General features: G+C 38.3%; 1 protein-coding gene across 1 annotated transcript in view; it reads left to right on the top strand.

The window, feature by feature from the left end:
• The window catches only part of MROH2B (maestro heat like repeat family member 2B), a 124278-nt gene that overhangs the window by 55586 nt on the left and 48075 nt on the right, over window positions 1–20617 (top strand). The window contains exons 11-18 of the mRNA XM_069096536.1: window positions 3314–3427; window positions 5140–5213; window positions 9594–9716; window positions 10611–10724; window positions 15632–15785; window positions 15953–15993; window positions 18137–18278; window positions 19523–19566. Of these exons, the coding sequence (XP_068952637.1) occupies window positions 3314–3427; window positions 5140–5213; window positions 9594–9716; window positions 10611–10724; window positions 15632–15785; window positions 15953–15993; window positions 18137–18278; window positions 19523–19566 (806 nt within the window). The remainder of the gene's footprint in view (window positions 1–3313; window positions 3428–5139; window positions 5214–9593; window positions 9717–10610; window positions 10725–15631; window positions 15786–15952; window positions 15994–18136; window positions 18279–19522; window positions 19567–20617) is intronic.

Genomic DNA, 20617 nt, shown 5'->3' with positions numbered 1-20617 from the left:
TGAAGTGTGCCACCAGAGATGTCCCCCCAGGTTGGCATTAATCCATTAAAGCTACAGTCTGAGTACAGTTGGATGGTTATTCAACAAAGTACAAGTACACTCAGTTGTACTATCATCTAGTCTACATTTCTTCATCTTGTACACAAGCATATAAGAAAATAATTTGTCAAATGCCTTGCTGAAATCCAGGTATGTTTTTATCAGTGATAATCTTTTCATCTTCCAGTCTGCTATCTCTATACAAAAACAAATAAACAAACAAATGAATGAATAAAAAATGGAGATTAATTTGCTATGACTTTTTTTGTGACCCCATTTAGTTCTTAGTGTTTACTTCCCCCACCTTCTGAGTCCTTGCAAATAATCCATTTTATGATCTATTATGGAATATTTCTAAGTGTTTATTAACTCATTGCTCTATTCTATATTTTTTCTACTTTCATGTAATTAAGATATTTGTTCATCTCTAACACTTCTTATATTTTTCAAAATTCCTCAATGACTATCAAGAACAATTTAGTTATTATATCTGCAAATTATCTTCTATCATTCAAATGCTATCATTCCCTGGTAAGGCAGTGTTGTGTAGTGAGTTGGGTGCCAGCCTCAATGTTCATAAGTCCTGGGTTTAAATCTCACCTCTGACACATAGTGACTGTGTGACTCCAGACAAGATACTTCTCAACATCCCAGGATGCTCTCTAAGATTGAACCTCAAGGATAACTTCTAGATCTTTATGGTTAGAATGAGTCTCCTTGGGGGTTACCTACATGTATGAAATAAAAGGTAAGCACAAGCATAATTATTGCCATCACTTGTCTTCAGGGATTTAATTTCCTCTTGACCATGTTTGTTTTCACCCTTTTCAAACTTTTTCATTCTTCTCAATAGAGAAAACAGAAACAAAATAGTACTTTGTCTATGCCAAACATTACACCAACTGCCTCAAATAATGGGGTTATCTTTTCTTTGTTCTTGCTCTAAAATAAATTTAAAAGTCCCTGTTGTTTCTTTTGACATTTTTTTCAGGCCTCAGCTTATCCTAGGCATTAGTCTTCTAGAAACCCTTCTTACAAGCCTATCCTTCTATTTTTGAATTTGTCTTTCGTTTAAAATCTGAGTTCATCGATGGCCTCCCTTTGAAACCTCATGTCTTGTAGTTTTTCCTTCATTTTCTTCCTCATTGCTGTAGATAGCCGTTACATTAGGAAAATTTTATTTCAGAGGGCCTCTCATCCCTCTTCATGCAGGTTCCTTTTTAGAGTCTGAAGTGATGAAATTATTCCTCTTACTTCTCTGAACTTTTTTGAAATTGCTTTTCCTGAAATCTGAGGATATTTGTTTGATTCTAAGCAATGTGCTAGGAAAGACAGGGTGGAATGGGATCACTTGTGCACATAAAAGACTATGAGTGCAGTCAGTCCTGAAAAGAGTAGGCAGGGAAACTGTGTTATCCAAAGAAAATTGGGCTCAGTGAGCACAAGAAGAGGGAAAAGGGAAGTAAGCGAATCATTTAAGATAGAAGCAAGTTATTACTTATAAAGCAGGTATTCCAGAGAGCACAATGGAAAGGATAAGCAGATTTGGAATGGGGTTTGGGGGGAATAGAAGTAAGGGAGTGGGTAGTGGGGGCAGAGCATAGAATGGTATTTGTACAATGATAGATGGGGGTTCAAAATCACTTGGATGGGTAGGATATGATGGGGCAGGAGTATGTTAATTACTGAAGAATGAATTTTAATAGGTTATTATTATCCCTAGAGGAGTAGGTATGGAGGTGGGGCAGGTTGATAATGCAGAACGAGCAGTGAGGCTGGACATTGTCATGATACAGAGGTTCTAGTCAGGGTCTTCACTAATCATTAAGTCAACCTCAGAGCAGAGTTTTCCCTAAGCAGCAGGCAACTGGTCTAACTAAAAGAGGACAGTGGGAATGATGTGGGGAGAGTACCCATATAGGAACAAGATAACCAGTGCAGAGTTGTGGGATGAGAAATTGCCAGCTCAAGAAAGGCACCTCCCTCAAAAAAAATGAGTTAAATAAATTGGTATTGCCTGAAAATAACACTGCATGTTATTTTTCTATGTGTCATGGAAAGAAAACATCACAATAAGGGTGCACTATGATAGGTAGATAACCCTGGTCATATAACTAGTTAGGACTGGGCCTATATAAGTATTAAATATACTTTTCAAATTAAGTTGAATTGAATCCTGCCTCTCTAGTCATCCAACTTTTACCACAGCTCCCACATCCTTCTTTAAAACACACATGCTTACTTGTCACCTTAAAAACAATCCAGAGGCTCTATAAGAATGCAGTAAATTGTAAGTCATTGCTTTTCATAGATACATTGATGACTTTTAACTTTTGCTTTAAATCTTTGTCCAATGACAGTGACAGGTGGCATGAAGGAGCCCTGGTGACTACTTCCATATAGTCTGGGGCTGAGGGCCATGCCTGGATAGTATCAGTCCAGAGAGAGAAGAAAATAATAAATTCCTTCCTTCCTCTCTGGCTCTTCCATTAGTCAGTCACTGAAAGGATGAAGGAGCACTCACTGGGAGCAAAAGATAAGTGTTGATTGTAATCTTTGTAACCACCAGAATACCACTAAGCAGAAGCCAGAGGTGGGAATGGAAACCAAACATGGTCTTGATGACTCTGTGACACTGAAGAAATTACTAAGAGAGGAATAATGCTTATTCTGTTCAGCCTTGAATGGAAGAAATAGGAGACTGGAGGAAAACACGGGGCTTATGATCACATAAGGCAAGCCTCCTAGTGACTACATTGTCCTGAAGTGGAATACTGGGCTGCCTTGCAGATTCCGGCAGTCGTTTAGCAGAGTCTGGATTGACAGTGAATGGATATGTTTTATTTCTGCCTTGAGTCCTGTTAGATAACAGCTAGGACATGTGCAAAGAACACTGACTTTGGAACCCAGGGCCACCATTTACTGCCTTTGTTATCTTATCACTGCACTTCCCTTATTCTATTTCCTCCTCTTCCTGAAAAATGATGGAGTCAAAGTCCTGAGAGCAAATTTTGCCTTGGACACTTAATGCTATGTGTTGCTAGTCCTAGGGGCCCTTTGACCTCTAAATCTATGATCCTGTGAACTAAGTAACCTGTAAGATCCTTTGCAACTAGAATTGCTTTATTTCGGAGGTCACTTCCAATGTTGATTCTGTAAGTTTTGCTCATCATAATGCCACAATCTGGGATTTTACTTTGGTAGTCTGCTGTTTTCTTCATATGGATAACTTGATATGATGTCCTCACTGACCCTGGAATCTTCCCTCCTGCAGTGCATTCCAACACAGCAGACCTGCTGGAATTTTTTGAGGAACAAGTGAGAATCGGCAGCGAGAACAACCGGGTGGGAACGCTCTCCTTTTTAAGATCTGCCATTTCTGCTGACGGTAAGTAAGAGGAAACTGAAATCAGAAAGGCTTCTTTAAATCCAGAAGCTTGCCACAAATGCTAACATACTCCCTTGTATTCTGCTCTGATAAGACAAGGATTTATTTTTATCGTTTCATGACTCTAGTGTTATTGAACTTCTGATTCTTGGGTTGTTCAAAACATAGATTTTTTTCATTTCATTTTTTCTTCTATCATGTTCATAGAAAATTGTTGGTTTGTATAGCTAGCAAGAGCTTTACTTTTCCTCCATAAAGACTTATTTTTTTTTTTAGAAACCATGCCTCTCTCCCACCCTCTTCCTAGCACCCTCCTCATTCTGATGCCTGATGTCCCATCCCTACATCCCAATCCCTACATTGATTTCAGAGCTGGCTACTGCCCTGCATCATTTCCCAAGCAAGTGTAACCCAGAACCTACCAACCAGCCCTACCCACCCAGATCTCTCATACCATGTTTCTTATTCTCTGTAGGGACTATTATAAGCTCTCAAAAAGAAAATATTATAGGTCCTCTGCAAGTCGTAATGATACACATACATTTGTATAGAATAGTTTTCAAAGCTAACGTGGGATTTTCACAAGTCTTAACATCAGTTGTTTGTTGATATCCCTACTGGCATACCCCAGCTGAAAAATAAATAAATAAATGAAAGTTGCTGCCACTGCTACAGCTGCTGTTGATTACAAGTTACTAAATAACTTTATATAACTGTTTTCAAAGCACTTTTACATGTAGTATCTTCTTGGGTCATCATAATGGCCCTTGGAGGAAGACAGTACAAGTGTTGTTATTATTTCACAGATGATGATATTGAAGCTCAGAGACACTTTCCCAAGAGCCCACATCAAGTGAGATCTGGAAACGTAGGAAGGGCTCAGGTGATGAAGAATGTTAAATGTCAAACGAAGTATTTATATTTGATCTTGGAGTCATAATTGGGAGTCAGGTCTCCTGACAAGCTGGTCATGCATTGGCGTACAGTATAAAAATGCAGAAGGACAAAATTCATTAGAAAAATAGGTAGAACAGAAGAGGATGAAATTATACAAAGGAAGGAAAAAAAAACTTTAAGCATTTAATCCAATGGGGAGTGCCGATAGCCAATGCCAAGCAAAGTCAGGGATAGCAGTGCTATTGTTAAAAAATTAAATAAGAACCAGATTACATTCAAATGAACCAATCATGTACAGTCTGTAAATTAATTCCCCTCTCCCCCCCCAAAAAAAGCTGAATAAGATGGTATTAAGGGACTGTGTTTGATTTGGAGCTGGACTTTAGAGTCATTGAAAAGGCAAGGGGTTAAAAGTTCTGCCAACTACAGCCTATTTGTTGCTGCCAAATCACACAAAAATCATATATCTGAAATCACTGTAGCTTACAGTTATGGGAACTTAACAAAAAATTAACCACTAAAAGGAACCCAAAGGAATAAAAGCAGTCACATTGCCCAGCAGCACCTAGTAACATGCATCAATGACACCATACTTTAAAGGGATTAAGAGAAATTGAGAATGGGTTCAATAGAAAATAACCAAAACAAGTGAAAAGTTGGGGAAATAAAACTAGAGAAGATGGCAGTAAGAAATATTACTTTTGATTTTAGAAAAGGAGACCATGATTATTTTCAAATCTCTGAGGAGTTCTCTTGAATCTCAGAATCGTTTAGGCTTCTACTTACTAGTGCTTCTCTGTCTTTGTGTTTTTCAGAGCCCAAATTGAGGGATTATATTACTATAATTGAAAGGACAGTCAAACTCGTCATGGATGATTACAGTATAAAAGTAAGAGGTTGGATAGGATCTTTGATTTGCTTGTCAGAAAAAGAATTCATGAAATGGTCATGAGACTTGAAACTGCAAATGAGAATGACAAAAAGAACAGTGTCAAAAGCATAGTACCCCAAATCCACCTTTAAAAAAAATAAACATCCACTCTACAAAACTGAAATTTTGTAGAGGAAACAGACCTCAGAAGGAAACATGGTGATATACATTTGGATTAATCGTGTCACTGAGTCATTTCAATTGTTAATAAATTGCTTCCTACTTTTCCCAACATATGTTCAGAATTTGGAATAAGAGTAAGCACTGAAGAAATATCTAAGGGTGAGACATTAAAGTTTTCTCCTTTACACTTAGCAAACAAACTTTTATTCTTTGTTCTTATCATAAATAGAATAAAGTGCCTTGTGGATAGGATGTGCTCAGATAGTTGTTCAATGGATGAAGCCTTCAACTATAGAAAATATTGGCCTTGTATGAGGTCACATTAGGTGAAAATAGTCCATCTAACCCCCAGATTATCTATGCACCAAAATTCTCCTGAGAGCCTTTAGTAACTAGCTTCTTCCTCATATACGGGGACTGTTTTTAAAATCATCATAGATTCTCCATGAATAGTTATTGCTTCATTTACTCTACACAGCAGTCAGGCATAGTGAGTAGCCAGGTTATGTTTCATGGAATAAAGATCAAAGGGAGTTCCTGGGGAGAATCTGGGACCAAAGAAAAATCCACTGAATCCTTAAAGGCAAAGCTTATCCAAGGAAAAATTATAAGGTATAAGATACTATCCCACCTCCTCTTTCTGTGCCTAGCATTCTTAGGCTGCCTACTCCTGCCAGCCTTGACCTCCCTTGTCAGTGTCCTATGCTCTAATATTCTCTTGCTATCTACCACTGAAGTGTGAGGATTTCAACTGGTTGAGAGGAAAACAATCAGATAAACTCATTCACTATTGTGTAGTAAAGGACAGGTAGGACTTGAGCATGCTTCTACCACTCTGAGCATTTGTAAAGAAGAGATAACATTAGGGGTGGAGCCAAGATGGCAGCATAGAAACAGGAAAACTCCATGTGCTCCCCCCATAATGACCTTAAATACCTACAAAATATGACTAAACAAATTTTAGAGGTAGAGAACCCACAAAGCAACAGAGAGAAACACATCCTCCACTGAAGGCACCCAGCAGGTGCACAGGAAGGGTTCATTGCAGCACACTGGGAACTGAGCCCAGCCCCATGTGATTCCATGGTTTTAGCCCCAGGGCAGCCCTGACCAGCAGTGGCTGGAGCAGACTTCAGGAGAATGGATCACCAGGAGCTGTGGCAGTTTCCAGAATTATCAATGCATAAATGCCAAAGGCAAAGTAAAAGGCCAGTGTGGAACTATTGGAACTGGGGGAAACGGAGGCTCGGTCTGGCCGCTGCCCCTGAGAGAGAAGCAGCGGAGGAGCTGCAGCCATGCAGCTGCCTCCACATGGCTGCTTCAGAGCTCCTGGCCTGAGGATCATAGGGGGACCAAACAACCATTCAGAGGGTAATGGCTCTTGCTTTAACCTGCCTGGATCTGGATCATAGTCTTGGGAGGTGGTCCTAGGGTGTGTAATCAGTGAGCCAGAGCTTATGGTGTCTGCAAAGAGGGAGCCCAACTAGTAGCTCTGGCAGCTGCGAAAACCCCAGTGATTTGGGGCAAAGCTGTCCTCTCTGGAAGCAGAGTTCTACTGTGGCAAAGAGCTCAAAAGTCAAGTAATTGAGTGTCAACATGAGCAAGCAAAGGAAGCAAAGCAAGCACAGCAATAAAACCTTAGCTTCCTTTTTGGGGGGACAAAAAGGATCAAAGCATGGAACAGGAGGAAGACAATGAAGTCAGAACTCCTGCACCAAAAGCTTCCAAGAAAAATATGAATTGGTTACAGGCCATGGAGGAGTTAAAGAAAGGTTTTGAAAATCAAGTAAGAGAAGTGGAGGAAAAATTGGGAAGAGAAATGAGAATGATGCAAGAAAATCATGAAAAGAGAGTCAACAACCTGACTGAAGAAAATAACACCTTAAAAAACGGACTAACTCAAATGGCAAAAGAGGCCCAAAAAGCCAAAGAGGAGAACAATGCCTTAAAAAGCCAAATTTGCCAGATGGAAAAAGAATCTCAAAAGCTCACTGAAGAGAATAATCGCTTCAAAATTATATTGGAGTAAAGGGAAGCTAATGACTTTATGAGAAATCAATATAATATTAAACAGATCCAAATAAATGAAAAAATAGAAAGCAATGTGAAATATCTCATTGGGAAAACCACTGACCTGGGTAATAGATCCAGGAGAGATAATTTTAAAATTATTGGACTACCTGAAAGACATGATCAAAAAAAGAACCTAGAAATCATCCTTCAAGAAATTATCAAGGAAATTTGCCCTGATATTCTAGAACCAGAGGGAAAAATAGAAATTGAAAGAATCTACTGATGACCTCTTGAAAAAGATCCCAAAAAGAAAACTCTTAGGAATATTATAGCCAAGTTCTGGACTTCCCAGATCAAGGAGAAAATATTACAAGCAGCCAAGAAGAAACAATTTGTATATTGTGGAAACACAATCAGGATAACACAGGATCTGGCAGCTTCTACACTGAGGGATCAAAGGGTTTGTAATATGATATTCTGGAGGTCAAAGGAGCTAGGATTATAACAAAAGGATCACCTACCCAGCAAAACTGAGTATAATGTTTCAGGGGAAAACATGGTCATTCAATGAAATAGAGGACTTTCAAGCATTCTTGATGAAAAAAAAAAAGATTTGAATAAAAAATTGGCATTCAGATACAAGAAGCAAGAGAAGCATGAGAAGGCAAATAGGGATAATAAATCATAAGGAACTTATCAAAGTTGAACTATTTACATGCCTACATGGAAAAACAATAATTGTGACTTATGAAACTTTTCTCAGTATGAGGATAGTTGAAGGGAATATATATGTGTGTGTGTATATATATATATATGTGTGTGTGTGTGTGTGTATGTATACATCCATATATATGTCTATATAGGAGGATATATGGGCATGTGAATACATATGTTAGTGTGTGTATATATGTGTACATGTATACATAGAGGGTACAGGATCAATTGAATAAGAAGGGATGATATTTTAAAAACAAAATTAAGAGGTGAGAGAAGAATATAATGAGAGGAGATAGGGAGAGACAGTATAGGGTAAGTTATCTCATATAAAAGAGGCAAGGGAAAACTGTTACAAGGAAGGGGAAGAACAGGAAAGCAAAAGGTCAACTTTACTATCATTGAATTTGGCTGAAGGAGGGAATAACATACACACTCAATTGGGTATCTCACCCTACAGGAAAGTAGGAGGGAAGGGGATAAGGGGGGATGATAGAAGGGAGGCAAGATTGGGGGGAGTGTAGTTAGAAGCACCCACTTTTGAAAAGGGACAGGTTCAAAGTAGAAAATAGAACAAGTGGGGGGGTGGGATAGGATAGAGGGGAACATAGTCTTTCACAATATTTCCACCATGGAAATGTTTTCCATAACTACACATATACAACCTTTATTGAATTGCTTGTCTTCCCAGTAAGAGTGGGTGATGAAAGAAGAAGGGAAAAAATCTGGAATTCAAAGTTTTAAAATCAAATGTTTAAAAAATTATTATTATCATTTTTACATGCAACTGGGAAATAAGATATACAGGTACTGGGATATGGAGTTTCATTTTGCCCTGCTGGAAAGTCAGAGGGGGCATGGAGGAGCATATAAGAGAGAGCAGACTGAGGGAGGGGGTATTCAGTGGGATCGCTGTTTTGGGGAGGGGAAAGATGGGGAGAAAATGTGTATCTCAAAATCTTGTGGAAATGAATGTTGTAAACTAAAAATAAATAAAATTTTTTAAGAAGAAATTGAAAAAGTTTTTTAAAAAGAAGAGATAACATTTTATCCCACAAAGAAGGTATTCTCTAGTCACAGAATTTGAAATGACATGGCAAGGGGGAATTGGCACTGATGGATACAAAGAGGCCCTGCTCTCAAACAGCATTCTTATGGGGGGGGAGGGATACACAAAGTAGATGAAAGTAACCAGAGGGGCCATAAAAGGGCTCCTAGAACAGACAGACTTTGAGCTAGGTCTTGTTGGAATCCAGAGAAGTCGGCAGGTGGAGGTGAAGAAGAAAGAGCATTCCAGGTATGAAGGACAAGCAAAAAGGGACTGAGACGAGATATAGAGGGTCATGTTCGAGGAGCAGCTAGCCCTATTTTCTCACTACCTGCATTGCTTTTGAAGAACACCTTATTTGAATGACTTAGGAAAGTAAAAGAAATTAAGTCTTGTTCCATCCAGCATCATAAGTTGTGTACGTGTCTCCATTACTCTAGGTGAGGCTTTCTACTCTCCTCCTCATCCAGAGCATGTGTGATAAGGGATGCCTGGAAGCAAGTGAAGGATGGCAACTGATTGAATACATCTTCTTCCAGTTTGCACTTTCCAGAAAGAATCTGGTAGGATTCTGAGGGCTGCATTTTCAGTCTATTAATGGGTCAGAGCTTATTCCAACAACTGATTCATCATTCGTAACTGCATCTCCTCCACCCCCCCCCCCAAAAAAAGAAATGTCTCAATAAAATAACTGAAGCTTACTGTAAGCTCTCTGAGGTTACAAATGGACCCTGGCTGACTGATGATTCTCTGGTCTAGTGCTATGTGAGAAGGACTAGAGACAAAAATAGTTTAAATTCAGGTTTTTCTCTTCTGATCAAAACCATTTTCTTTTATTCTCTAGCATCTTTTCACCACACAAACAAAAGAAATCAAGAAGTTCTTCTTGTCCTTGAGTGGACAGATTGACACAATCTCCTAGGCCATTATAAGAAAAAAAATCAAACATAGCAAAACTTGCTGAGTGGTTAACACTCACTTCTTCTGCCCTCATTAAGCTATCTGAAAATTCTGTTCAGTCTGAGCATCACAGAGAATGGTGTATATATAATTTAGCTGCTTCTCTATGCCCAATCTTTGATCATGTGGTAAATCTCCTAAGGCTAATGATTTGTCAGGGGTATTATAGGAGGAATTCATTCTTCAGATGACCTCCAAAGTCCCTTTCAATTCTGGGATTTAATAATTCCCTGATTCTATGGAGAAATGCCACAAAATTTCCAATATAGAAGGCTCGATATAAAAAGGCATATATCTGATAATTATATTTTTCAGCCAAGTGGGGATCAGGCATCAGGGACAAGGTTCTATATATACAAAAGCATCTATGAATCTCAAACTCTTTTAAATCTAGTCCAAATTCTGAAAATATATAATCCACCAAAGATTTGCCAAAGTGAAAAAAACAGTTAAAGGATCTGATTCTTAGCAAGTGACCAATTTTGTCTTTCTTAAAGGTGGATCCAATAAAGCCCACCATTCAAGAAAACTTAATGGCAGAAAATTCTGTGCTAGAAATGACCCTTGAAGTCCTACGGAGATTGGACCCACTAGTTAATGGAATGCCTCAAGTAAGTAATCTCTTTGTTTTCCTTGGGCCAGAAAAACGTTTTTTTTTTTTTGGTAGGCATACCCCTTTCATGTAGACAATTCATGTAGAGCTGTTATGTGGAATCCAACTCAGCTGGAAATAAAGACTTTCATCTTCTAATTGGTGAGCCATATCATGAATTAAGTGGTCACATTGATGTTGGACTCTTGGATTTGATTTAAAAGTGAATAAAAGCAACTTAATTTTTTTAATTTTTAATTTACCTTAGTCCCAAAGCTCCCATTAGCCTCCTTTCCCTTACTCACCTGACGTAGATACTTCTAGTTGTTGCTTATAGATAACTAATCTAATCATTTGACAAACTGAGTTTACTCATTTAGTCAAAATAGATATTGGCAATTGATGATTCATCCATTCAATATTTCAGCATTTCTTTTTCTGTATATAACACTCTTCAGGGTTCTTTGAGTTTCTTCTCTCTTTCACTCCCAAACTTCTTTTAAAAAGTAGGTCAACACCTAATGTCTCTACCTTCTCACCATTCTTCAGCCTAATCTACCTTCCCTCTCCACACTCCATTAAGGCTGTTCTTTCTAATAGCGCTTCCATCATTGGACCATGCCTCCTCTACTTAGACTGCATAATCTCCTCTTCCTTCCTACTGGGACCATGAACGCTGCTCTTGGAACCACTAGTTGATGAGCTCTCACCTTATTTCCCCTGAAGCCAGGCCTCTACCTCATTTCCCAATCTTCCTGTTCCTGTATGCATACTGCACCTCCCCCCTTCCCATCTTCACTTTATGTGCTATCTTCCTTCTTTAGAAAATAATCTCCTAGAAGTCAGAAAATAGCCTATTTACATGAATTTGTATCCTAGCTCTTAGCATGGTATCTGAGATAGTCAGAAATCAATAAATGTTTTATCTATATAATGTCATCAGTAATCCCTTCACTAACCAGAACATTTGATACTGTTATAATGCCCCTCCTAACTCATACTCTTGTCTTCTATGGCTTCCATAAAAATTCATTCTCCAAATTGTCCTTGTGCTATTCTATCTGTTCTTTTCCTGCCTTTTTCATTGGCTCTTTCTCTTCTTCCTCTTCCTGGCTCTTTAAAATTCCCTTAAGTTATGTTCTTGTAAATGCAACTGTCTGTACCTGATCAAAAATCCTTTCCACATTTCCTCTCATCAAGCGGTCATTCCGACTTCCCTAAGACACCTTGCATGAAGGGAAACCTGCTCCCAAGGCACCCTTTTCCATTTAGGAATAACTTTAATTACCGTTATTTTTTTTTCATGAATGAAGCCTAATTTGCCTTTCTGAAACTTTCATCCAGTCCTGGTTTGTAGGTCTCCCAATACTTCAAGACAGCTTCTATTGTCCAGGCTAAGCATTTCCATCAAATGATTCTCATATTGCATGATCTTGAGACCCTTCTCCCTTCTTCAGCTTCTGAACACTCTCTACCTTATCAATAGAACTAAACATGGTTGAATAAGGGCAGAATACTATAGGCCAACCAGTTCCTTCATTCTGGACGCCTTGTCTCTTTTAATGAAACCTAAGAGAGTAGCATTTCTTACTGCCATATGATACTGTAGATACATTATAACCTTGTGTCCACTAACACTGTAGGAATTTTTTTTCTCACATGAAGAATTGTCTAGCCCCTCCTTGTTCAATATGTGCTTAGGAAGTTGACATTCTGAACTTGAGTAGAACCATATTCACCCCTATTGAATTTAATGTTAGATTTTGTCTAAGGTTCTAGTCCGGGGGTGGAAAACCTGCAGGCTCAAGGTATCATGTGGCCCTCTAGGTCCTCAAGTGCATCCCTTTGACTGAATCCTAACTTCACAGAACAAATCCCCTTAGATTGTTCTATAAAAATTGGATTCAGTCAAAAGGCTACACCCAAGAACAAATCCCCTTAATAAAAAGATTCTATAAAACTTGGATATAGTCAAAAGGTCACACCCAAGGACATAGAAGGCCACCCGTGGCCTTGAGGTCACAGTTCCCCACCTTGTTCTAGTCTGTCAAAATATTATTAGAATCTTATTCTGGCATCCAGTGTGTTCCTCATAGCTCATGTAATTTGCAAACTTGATTAGTATGGCATTCTTCATTCAAATATTTATTAAAGCTTATTAAATAAGGAAGGAATTGATCTTTGGGTTATTTCCTTCAAGATGTTGCTTCCATGTGAACTTCAGATCATTAATAATTAATCTTTTGGTCCAGTTCTTCAATGAGATCTAAACCTACAAGTATACTATAAGATAGCCCACATGTCTCCATCTTGTCCACAACATTATCATGAGAGACTTTTTGAAATTCCTGGCTGAAATTATGACTGCGGCATTTTTCTTCTCTATGAGTCTAATAAGCCTGCCAGAAAAAGAAAATGAAGCCAGTCTAGAAGGACTCATTCTTGATGAATCCATGCTAGTCCCTTTTGTTCACAGCTCCCTTTTCTAGATGAACCATTTGCTCAATAAAACATTCTAGAAATTTACCAAGAATCCAAGTAATACCCACTGGTATAGAGTTTGCAAGTTTCATTTTCTTCCCTCCTTTTTCAAAAGTTTGGGCATTTGTCATTTCCCAACCTATAGTACCTCTCTTTGTAAAAAACAATGTTTATTCTTTTATTTTTTATTTTTCTGACCTTGATAAACTTTTCCTGATAAAAAGAATAGCAAAGAACACATATGAAATCATGAATCTATATTAATACAGCTTGCATTTTAAAATTCTTTAACAAATCCAACATACTAGTTTCAAAGCTGTCCTGGTGGTCTGTGTCCTTTCCAGAAATTCCTGTTCTTGCCTGTGTACAAAAAAGAAAAGAAAAGAAATAAAAGAAAAATATCAATAATCCCCCTTCCAAATGTATTTTATTTTAAACACTTTTACAAACACAGCCAATTTTGGAGGTTCTGATAGGAGGCCAGAATATTTTGGGAATATTTTCATCCATTATTTTCAATGTGGTTCATACTGAAAAATATGCTTCAAAAATGTAAACAATTAGGGTAATATGACTGTTTATAAAATGGATTATTTCCAAATAATCCATATATCTGCACTTATCACTTGCTTTGAAACATTTCTTGATTCTCTCGCATGGCTTTCATTTCTTTTCCCAATTTTTCTTCTATTTCTTTTATTTGATTTTTTAAAATCTTTATTGAGTTTTTTCCAGTAGTTCTTTATGATCCTGAGACCAATTCACATTTATCTTTTAGACTTTACATGTAGCTGTTTTGACATTGTTCTCTTCTTCTGCGTTTCTGTTTTGATCTTCCTTTGTTACCGTAGTAACTTTTTTTGTTTTTTGCTCATTGTCCCAGCCTATTTTGTGACTTTTAATTCTATGTCAAAATTGGGCTCAGTTCCTGGAGTGGAAGGGACACTATACCAAGCTTCTTTTGCTGGGAAAATGGGGCTTGCCCCTGACCTGCCATGTCAGGGGCACAGGGTATTGTTCTGACCTGTGTTGAGGTTTGTGGCACTATCACAGCTGGCTTGTTGGATTATGGCCTCCTGCTGGCTTGCTTAGACACCACCTGCACTGGATAGCACTCCTGTTTTACCCAAGACAGATCTTTCATGTAGACCTTCTGAGTTTTCTTGGGCAAGAAAACTTTTTTATACCATCCTTTTATTGGGTCTTCAGTTCCAGAATTCATTTTAAGGTGTGATTTCATAGTTGTTTGGAGGTAAATTTGGGAGAGTTCAGGCAAATTCCTGCCTTATTGTACTATCTTGGCTCTGCCCTTTGCTTTGAAACATTTCTTAAGGACTCTCCTTTTGATATGTACTCCTTGGAGACAAGGAGTGTGCCTCTTACACTTTATGCTTGAAACAATAATTTAATGTGGACCTGATATTCAAGGTACTGCACTTGGCAGTGAAAGTATTAGAAAAATAAGTGAACAATTTAAGCTCCAAAGGCTAATTCAATCAACCATCGCTTATTGAGGATGGCTGTTAGTGTTACATATTTATATTTATTCCCTGCATATTTTGGATAACTGACTTTTATTGGGGATTTTTCTACTCTCACATTTCTTTTCTGATTCTATCCTCACTGATTGTCAGAGATTTAAAAAAAGCCCCAAACAGTCTGTGTTAGAAGGGTTGTGGCAAGATAAGTATACTGATGCACCAATGGCAGATCTGTGAAGTAGCTTAACTGTTCTGGATTTCAACTTTGGAGAAATGCAAATAAAAGTGACTTAAGATGTCTGTACCTCCCCAAATATTTGAAAACTATAAATGACCTCATTTTTAAATGTTCCAAATCACTAATGATAAGAGAAATGGAAATTAAAACAAGTCTTAAGTTTTACCTCCATTCAAATCTGTGTTTTAGAAGGATTATTTTCTTAAGTGGAAGCGATAGACACACAGAGTCTAGAAGCAGGGAGCCTAGGTAAGAACTGTTGTGGTAATCCTGATTCAAGAGTCAGTGTGAAATTATGAGACACTGGAGTACAGTGGCAGCACTGAGAGGATATGAGAAAGGAAAGAACTCCTGGAGGGACATTAGAAGAAACAATTGTCTAGACAGTGATTTGTCAGATAGGGGAAGACAAGAAACAAAGAAAGTCCAAAAGGATACAAAGTTAAAAGTCTGGATAGAATGATTTGTGAATTTAGACTTTTATAGTTTTTTTGTTGTTGTTCCCTCCCCCCCCCCCCCCCAGAGAGCTAGGCTAAGCTGACAGTCAATGTTCCTAAGCTGTAGAGTTGAAAGATCCCCTTGGGGCCATCAAGAGAGAGATAGAGTCAGAAGGGGGGAAAAATGTATACTCATGAAGTTTTCTAACAGAAAAGGAAGCAAACCATAAGTAGAGACAAATGGGAAAGTACAGCCTAGCCTTGATCTCTTGCCCTATCTTTTCTACAGGTGCTATGGCCAAAACTCCTGACTTTTGTGGTGCCAGTGGAATACACCGGAGTTCTGCCCTATCTGTTTAATATTCTTAGGATTCTACTGATGGCAGAGGAGAAGAAGCACCACACCAATGAGTCAACAGCTCTTGTCGTCTCTGCTGGACCAGGTTCGTACTTTAAAAAAAACAAGCCTCCTATTTCTCTCTTCAGAGACACATTCCCAGAGAAAGCATGGATTTTTTATGTTATCCAACTAATTCAAGAGAAAACTGCTCTGAATCTAATCAGAATCATTCCAGTCCCACTAACAGTACTATCTAATTTCTCTTTCTAGTGAAACTCCCTTCAGCCCAACAGCTGCTGGCCAGACTTCTGGTGAGTGCGGTTCAACAAAGCGGAGGAGGAACACATGGGGAAAACACTGTGATAAAGTGGGAGGAAGTGGCTTTAAATCCCAGATCTATTGCTTATACTATGTATGGGACCTTGGCAAAATCATTTAACCTTTCTGGGCATCCATTTGCTCCCCAGAAAAAGGAAGGCATAGAATTAGACGATCTCTAATATCTCTTTCAGGTTTTGTTTTTTGTGGGTTTTTTTTGGAGGGGGGAAGGCAAGGCAATTGGGGTTAAGTGACTTGTCCACAGTCACACAGCTAGTAAGGTCCTCCTGACTCCAGGGCCGGTTCTCTATGCACTGAGCCACTTAGCTGCCCCTATGTCTTTCAGTTTTAAAGCCATGACTTCATGATCCTACATGGATATAGGCAAGTCTGTACCAAATTTGTTCTGCTTGGTGTTACATAAGTAGAATTGTCATTTGTACCAATAATACTGATTAAGAACTGTTGTATCTATAGCCTACTCAAGAGTGATGGGATCTTTCTTTCATCTACTTAATTAGTTTCACCTAAAATAAATTAAATTTCTCCATGTAAGTCTTACTTCAGGGCTTCATCAAGGTGACCCTGGAATTACAAAGGCTATGGCCAGTGGGTGCAAACCCCAGCAGGTACCACCAAACTTGAAGGCTTTGATTCAGGGCCTCACGATAGAGTATGAGCTTGGCATCCTTGTGCCCAGCTAGCTGAACCTAGATAAACTAGGCTTATCACCAGAGAATTGGCCATCAAGAGGGGAATAAGTGCAATTGTGATAGCTCATGAAGACTTTCTTCAAGGCAGAGATTTGAATCCATGGAAGGAGGGATGCACACTAATGAAATTCCAAAGCCCTGAAGAGATAAAAGTCTTAGTGAACAATTGTAGGATGACTATTAAAATAAATCAGTTAAGAACTCTAATCATGGGGTGAGGTGGCGCAGTGAATAGAGCACCAGCCCTAGAATCAGGAGGACCTGAGTTCAAATCTGACCTTAGACACTTGACACACTTACTAGCCATGTGACTTTGGGCAAGTCACTTAGTCACTTAACCCCAATTGCCCTCCAAAAAGCAAAAAAAAAAGAATCTAATCATGCAGTGCCTAATCATATTTGCAGATGGTGAAAAATGAGAATCATCTACTGACAGGTGACAGGTTCAAGATACAGAATGAGACACATTTTGGGACACAGTCAATGTGGGAATTTAGTTTGCCAAACTATACACACTTATTGAAAGTTTTTTTTTTCAATGTGGTTGTGAGAAGCAAGTGAGAGAAAAAGGGAATAACCATTTATTAAGCATCTACCATTTGCCAGGCCCTATGCTAAGTGTTTTACAAACATCTCATTTTATCCTCACAACAACCTTATGAGATAGGTGTTATTCTTATTCCCATTTTACAGTTGAGGACACTGAGACAGACAGAGGTTAAGTGGCTTGCCCAGGGTCACATAACACAAAAAATTCCTGAGACTAGATTTGAACTCAGGTGTTCCTAACTCCAGGTTCAGTGTGCAGACAAAGGGGTGAGCAGTGAAAAAGAGAAAAATGCATTATTTTTTAATTGAAAAAATAAAAATAACATTTAAATAAAATTAATAAAAATAAAATAAAAATTCTACAAATAAAATAAATCAGTATGTACACAAGCTATTGGCTGGCTCCCATTGCTGTTGGTCAGCTCTCCCATTGAAGGATGTGTTTTCTTCTCTATATCTAGCATTAATTTCTCAGGTGCTCCATTTCAAGTATAAAAGAATCTATGTGATAATGACTCCTAGAGTAATCCACATTTGCATTTTCCTTTTTTGATCCTACTCATTCAAATCAATTCAAAAATACTTTTTTGAGGAAAACTCTGTGCTAGGCACTAGAAATATAAAGAAAAAAAGAAAAATAACAAGTCCCTTCCTTAAAATTGCCTATATCTTACTGGAAATGTTCATAGTCTTATTGGGAAGGAAAAAGAAGGAAAAGCAAAAATAGATTGTGAATAGGTTGATCTTTCTCCTTCTATTAATTCCTTGGCAAGAAGAAAGATCAGACATTAGTATTTAAGAGAATTCAAAATAGAATTTATAATGAAAAGGAGATGGATGTGCTAGAAGAGAACCATTATTTTCCCATCTTCAGGTGATTGCTGTCCTGGCCAGTGAAGGACTACCATGTGGGACTGCAGCAGTAGGTCTCCTAAAGAACCTGTCCAGTATAATCCACCCAAACCTGATAGAACTGTGGAAAGAACTCATCCCTCAGCTGCTTCTCCCTTTGGAAGGTACAAAGGAAGTGGGGTCAGATTTACATTAAAAATAAAAGAACCCAAATTAATTCAGCATCATGTGCAGAACTCTAAAATAATCTTACTACTTATAGACAATAATATCACTGGATTTTTATGTGAGTTGAATGAATCCAGTTGTTTCCAATAATGGTTCCATATATCTCTTTCTCTGGGAACAAGTTGCCTATTCACAGGAAGGGAATGGATCATTCTTTTTACTGTTTTCTTCTGCATTTGAGGGACTCTTGATTTCAGCATTCCAGGAAGTGGTAATTGAATTAAACAGGTAGAAGCCATGTTAATAAAGCACTCAAACCATGATGCAGTTAACAGGGTCATTTTTATGATCCATAGAGAAAATAAGAAAGGAAAGAAGAAACCATGGGTTGTGACATGAATAGGGTTTCCCTTTCCACCTGACCAGCACTTCAAAATTTGCCAAATTGATATTATTTTGAGAAGTTGTTCTTAAGCAAGGAGGAAGGTTTAGAATGAATTGCAGTATTCACTGGGTGAAGCTGCCTGGCTAGTCAAGGTCCCTTCCACCAAAGGGAAAATCAGGGACACATAGACAGAAACAGACAAAATGACCAATGCCTCTATAAGTGTAGTTCCTGAGCACCAGAAGAATTTTACCAACCTCTGTTTGTATCCATGACAAACTTACTCATAATAGATGTATTCAGAGGTGCCCTAAGGTTAGCTTACTTTAGAATAGTGCATTTATGAAATGCTCCAGATACACTTGTCCTAGAAAAAAGGGATCCAATCCCTGTGAAAAAATCCCCCCTTCAGGGCATGAATTTTAATCTAGAATAGCCCCACTCCCTTTCACTGACTGTTATAACAGATTCTTTTTCCCCCCTGAGTTTAGGTTGAATTAAAAAGAAAGAATCATAAATACTGCAAAATGCAAATAAATTTTTCATGCCCCCAATTATGACAAAATTCAAAAGTTACCCAAGTCAGTAGGGAATTCTGACAGAACTGGACAAATCCTGCTTGGGCTTCCTGGGTACTGTGGTGTGATCCAGATCAAAACAACGAGATCTAGGTTAAGTCACATGCCATGCCAAAATCTTTCTTTATCCTTTGTTTTAACATCAACATCTAAGTTCCCTCTGAGCACGAGCTATCTTCATTAGACATAAAGGAATCATTATGGTGGGAAGTGGGAAATTGTGAATCTGCTCTAATTGTGATTACCTTGCAGTCACTGAATCAACTTCTTTTTCCAGGAAACTGTTATAAAGTCACACTGTGGGAGGAAATGCTGCTGGAGGTGAGCAGGGCTTTTAGTTAGAATGCCAGAGATTTTCAGATGAAATCAGATAGAGGTTAATATTTACACAAGAGAATTCAAATCCAAAAGGCAAAAGGGGCTAAACTCCCATCCAAAAAAATGTAATTCCATAGGATATGACATCAGATTTTTCACAGAATTTTATATTTGGAAGGACCCCGAAAAATTATCTCATCTTCTCTACACACAAGGCATCCAAGCAGAACAAGTCTAACCTCTTAATACCTGAAAAAGCTACCATGCCCACATAAGGAATTTCTTCTTTAGCTTAACAAAAAAGGAACAGAGTATTTATTCCACATTCAGTCTGACCAAGGCAAAGTACTAAGAGACGACCACTTTCCTGCTCCTAGACACTGACTCTCTGAATGCAACTTCACATTGTGCTAGCTTGCTTGGAGGTCCTATCACACGGTCAGTTCATATTGACTTTGGGGTCTACTTGTTTGCTTAAAGATTCTTTCAGTTGACACAGAATTATGCAACTTGCACATCAACCTATAATCTTCATGTTGATAAAGCGAGTGTGGACTTTGAAGTTAAATATCAAGTCACTGTATATCTTTGTTATGTTTTCTAGTTTCTTCCTTCTTACATACACATTCTTCATTCATTCACACAAAGAAAGGAAAGAGATTCAAACATTTTATGGTATATAGATATATGTATATATGCATATGCATACATGTGCACATATACATATATTATACATGTGTGTATATATCTACATACAGCAGCTAGGTGATGCAATGGATAGAATGCCAGGTCTATAGTCAGGAGGACTTAGTGTTCTGAATTCAATTGTGGCCTCAGATACTTATTAACTGTGTGACCCTGGACCAGTCACTTAACACTGTTTGCCTCTGTTCTTCATCTGTAAAATGATCTGGAGAAGGTAATGGCCAACCATTCCAGTATCTTTGAAAAGAAAACCCTAAATGGGGTCACAAAGAGTTGGACACAACTGAACAGCAAAAACAACCGTGTGTGTGTGTGTGTGTGTGTGTGTGTGTGTGTGTGTGTGTGTGTG

Source organism: Petaurus breviceps, unplaced genomic scaffold (assembly GCF_028583685.1).
Source record: "Petaurus breviceps papuanus isolate PSGF00001 unplaced genomic scaffold, PetGlider_PUasm1.0 229, whole genome shotgun sequence".
Lineage (NCBI taxonomy): Eukaryota > Metazoa > Chordata > Mammalia > Diprotodontia > Petauridae > Petaurus > Petaurus breviceps.
Note: the sequence above shows the minus strand (reverse complement) of the source record. Positions and strands in the feature narration are given on the sequence as shown.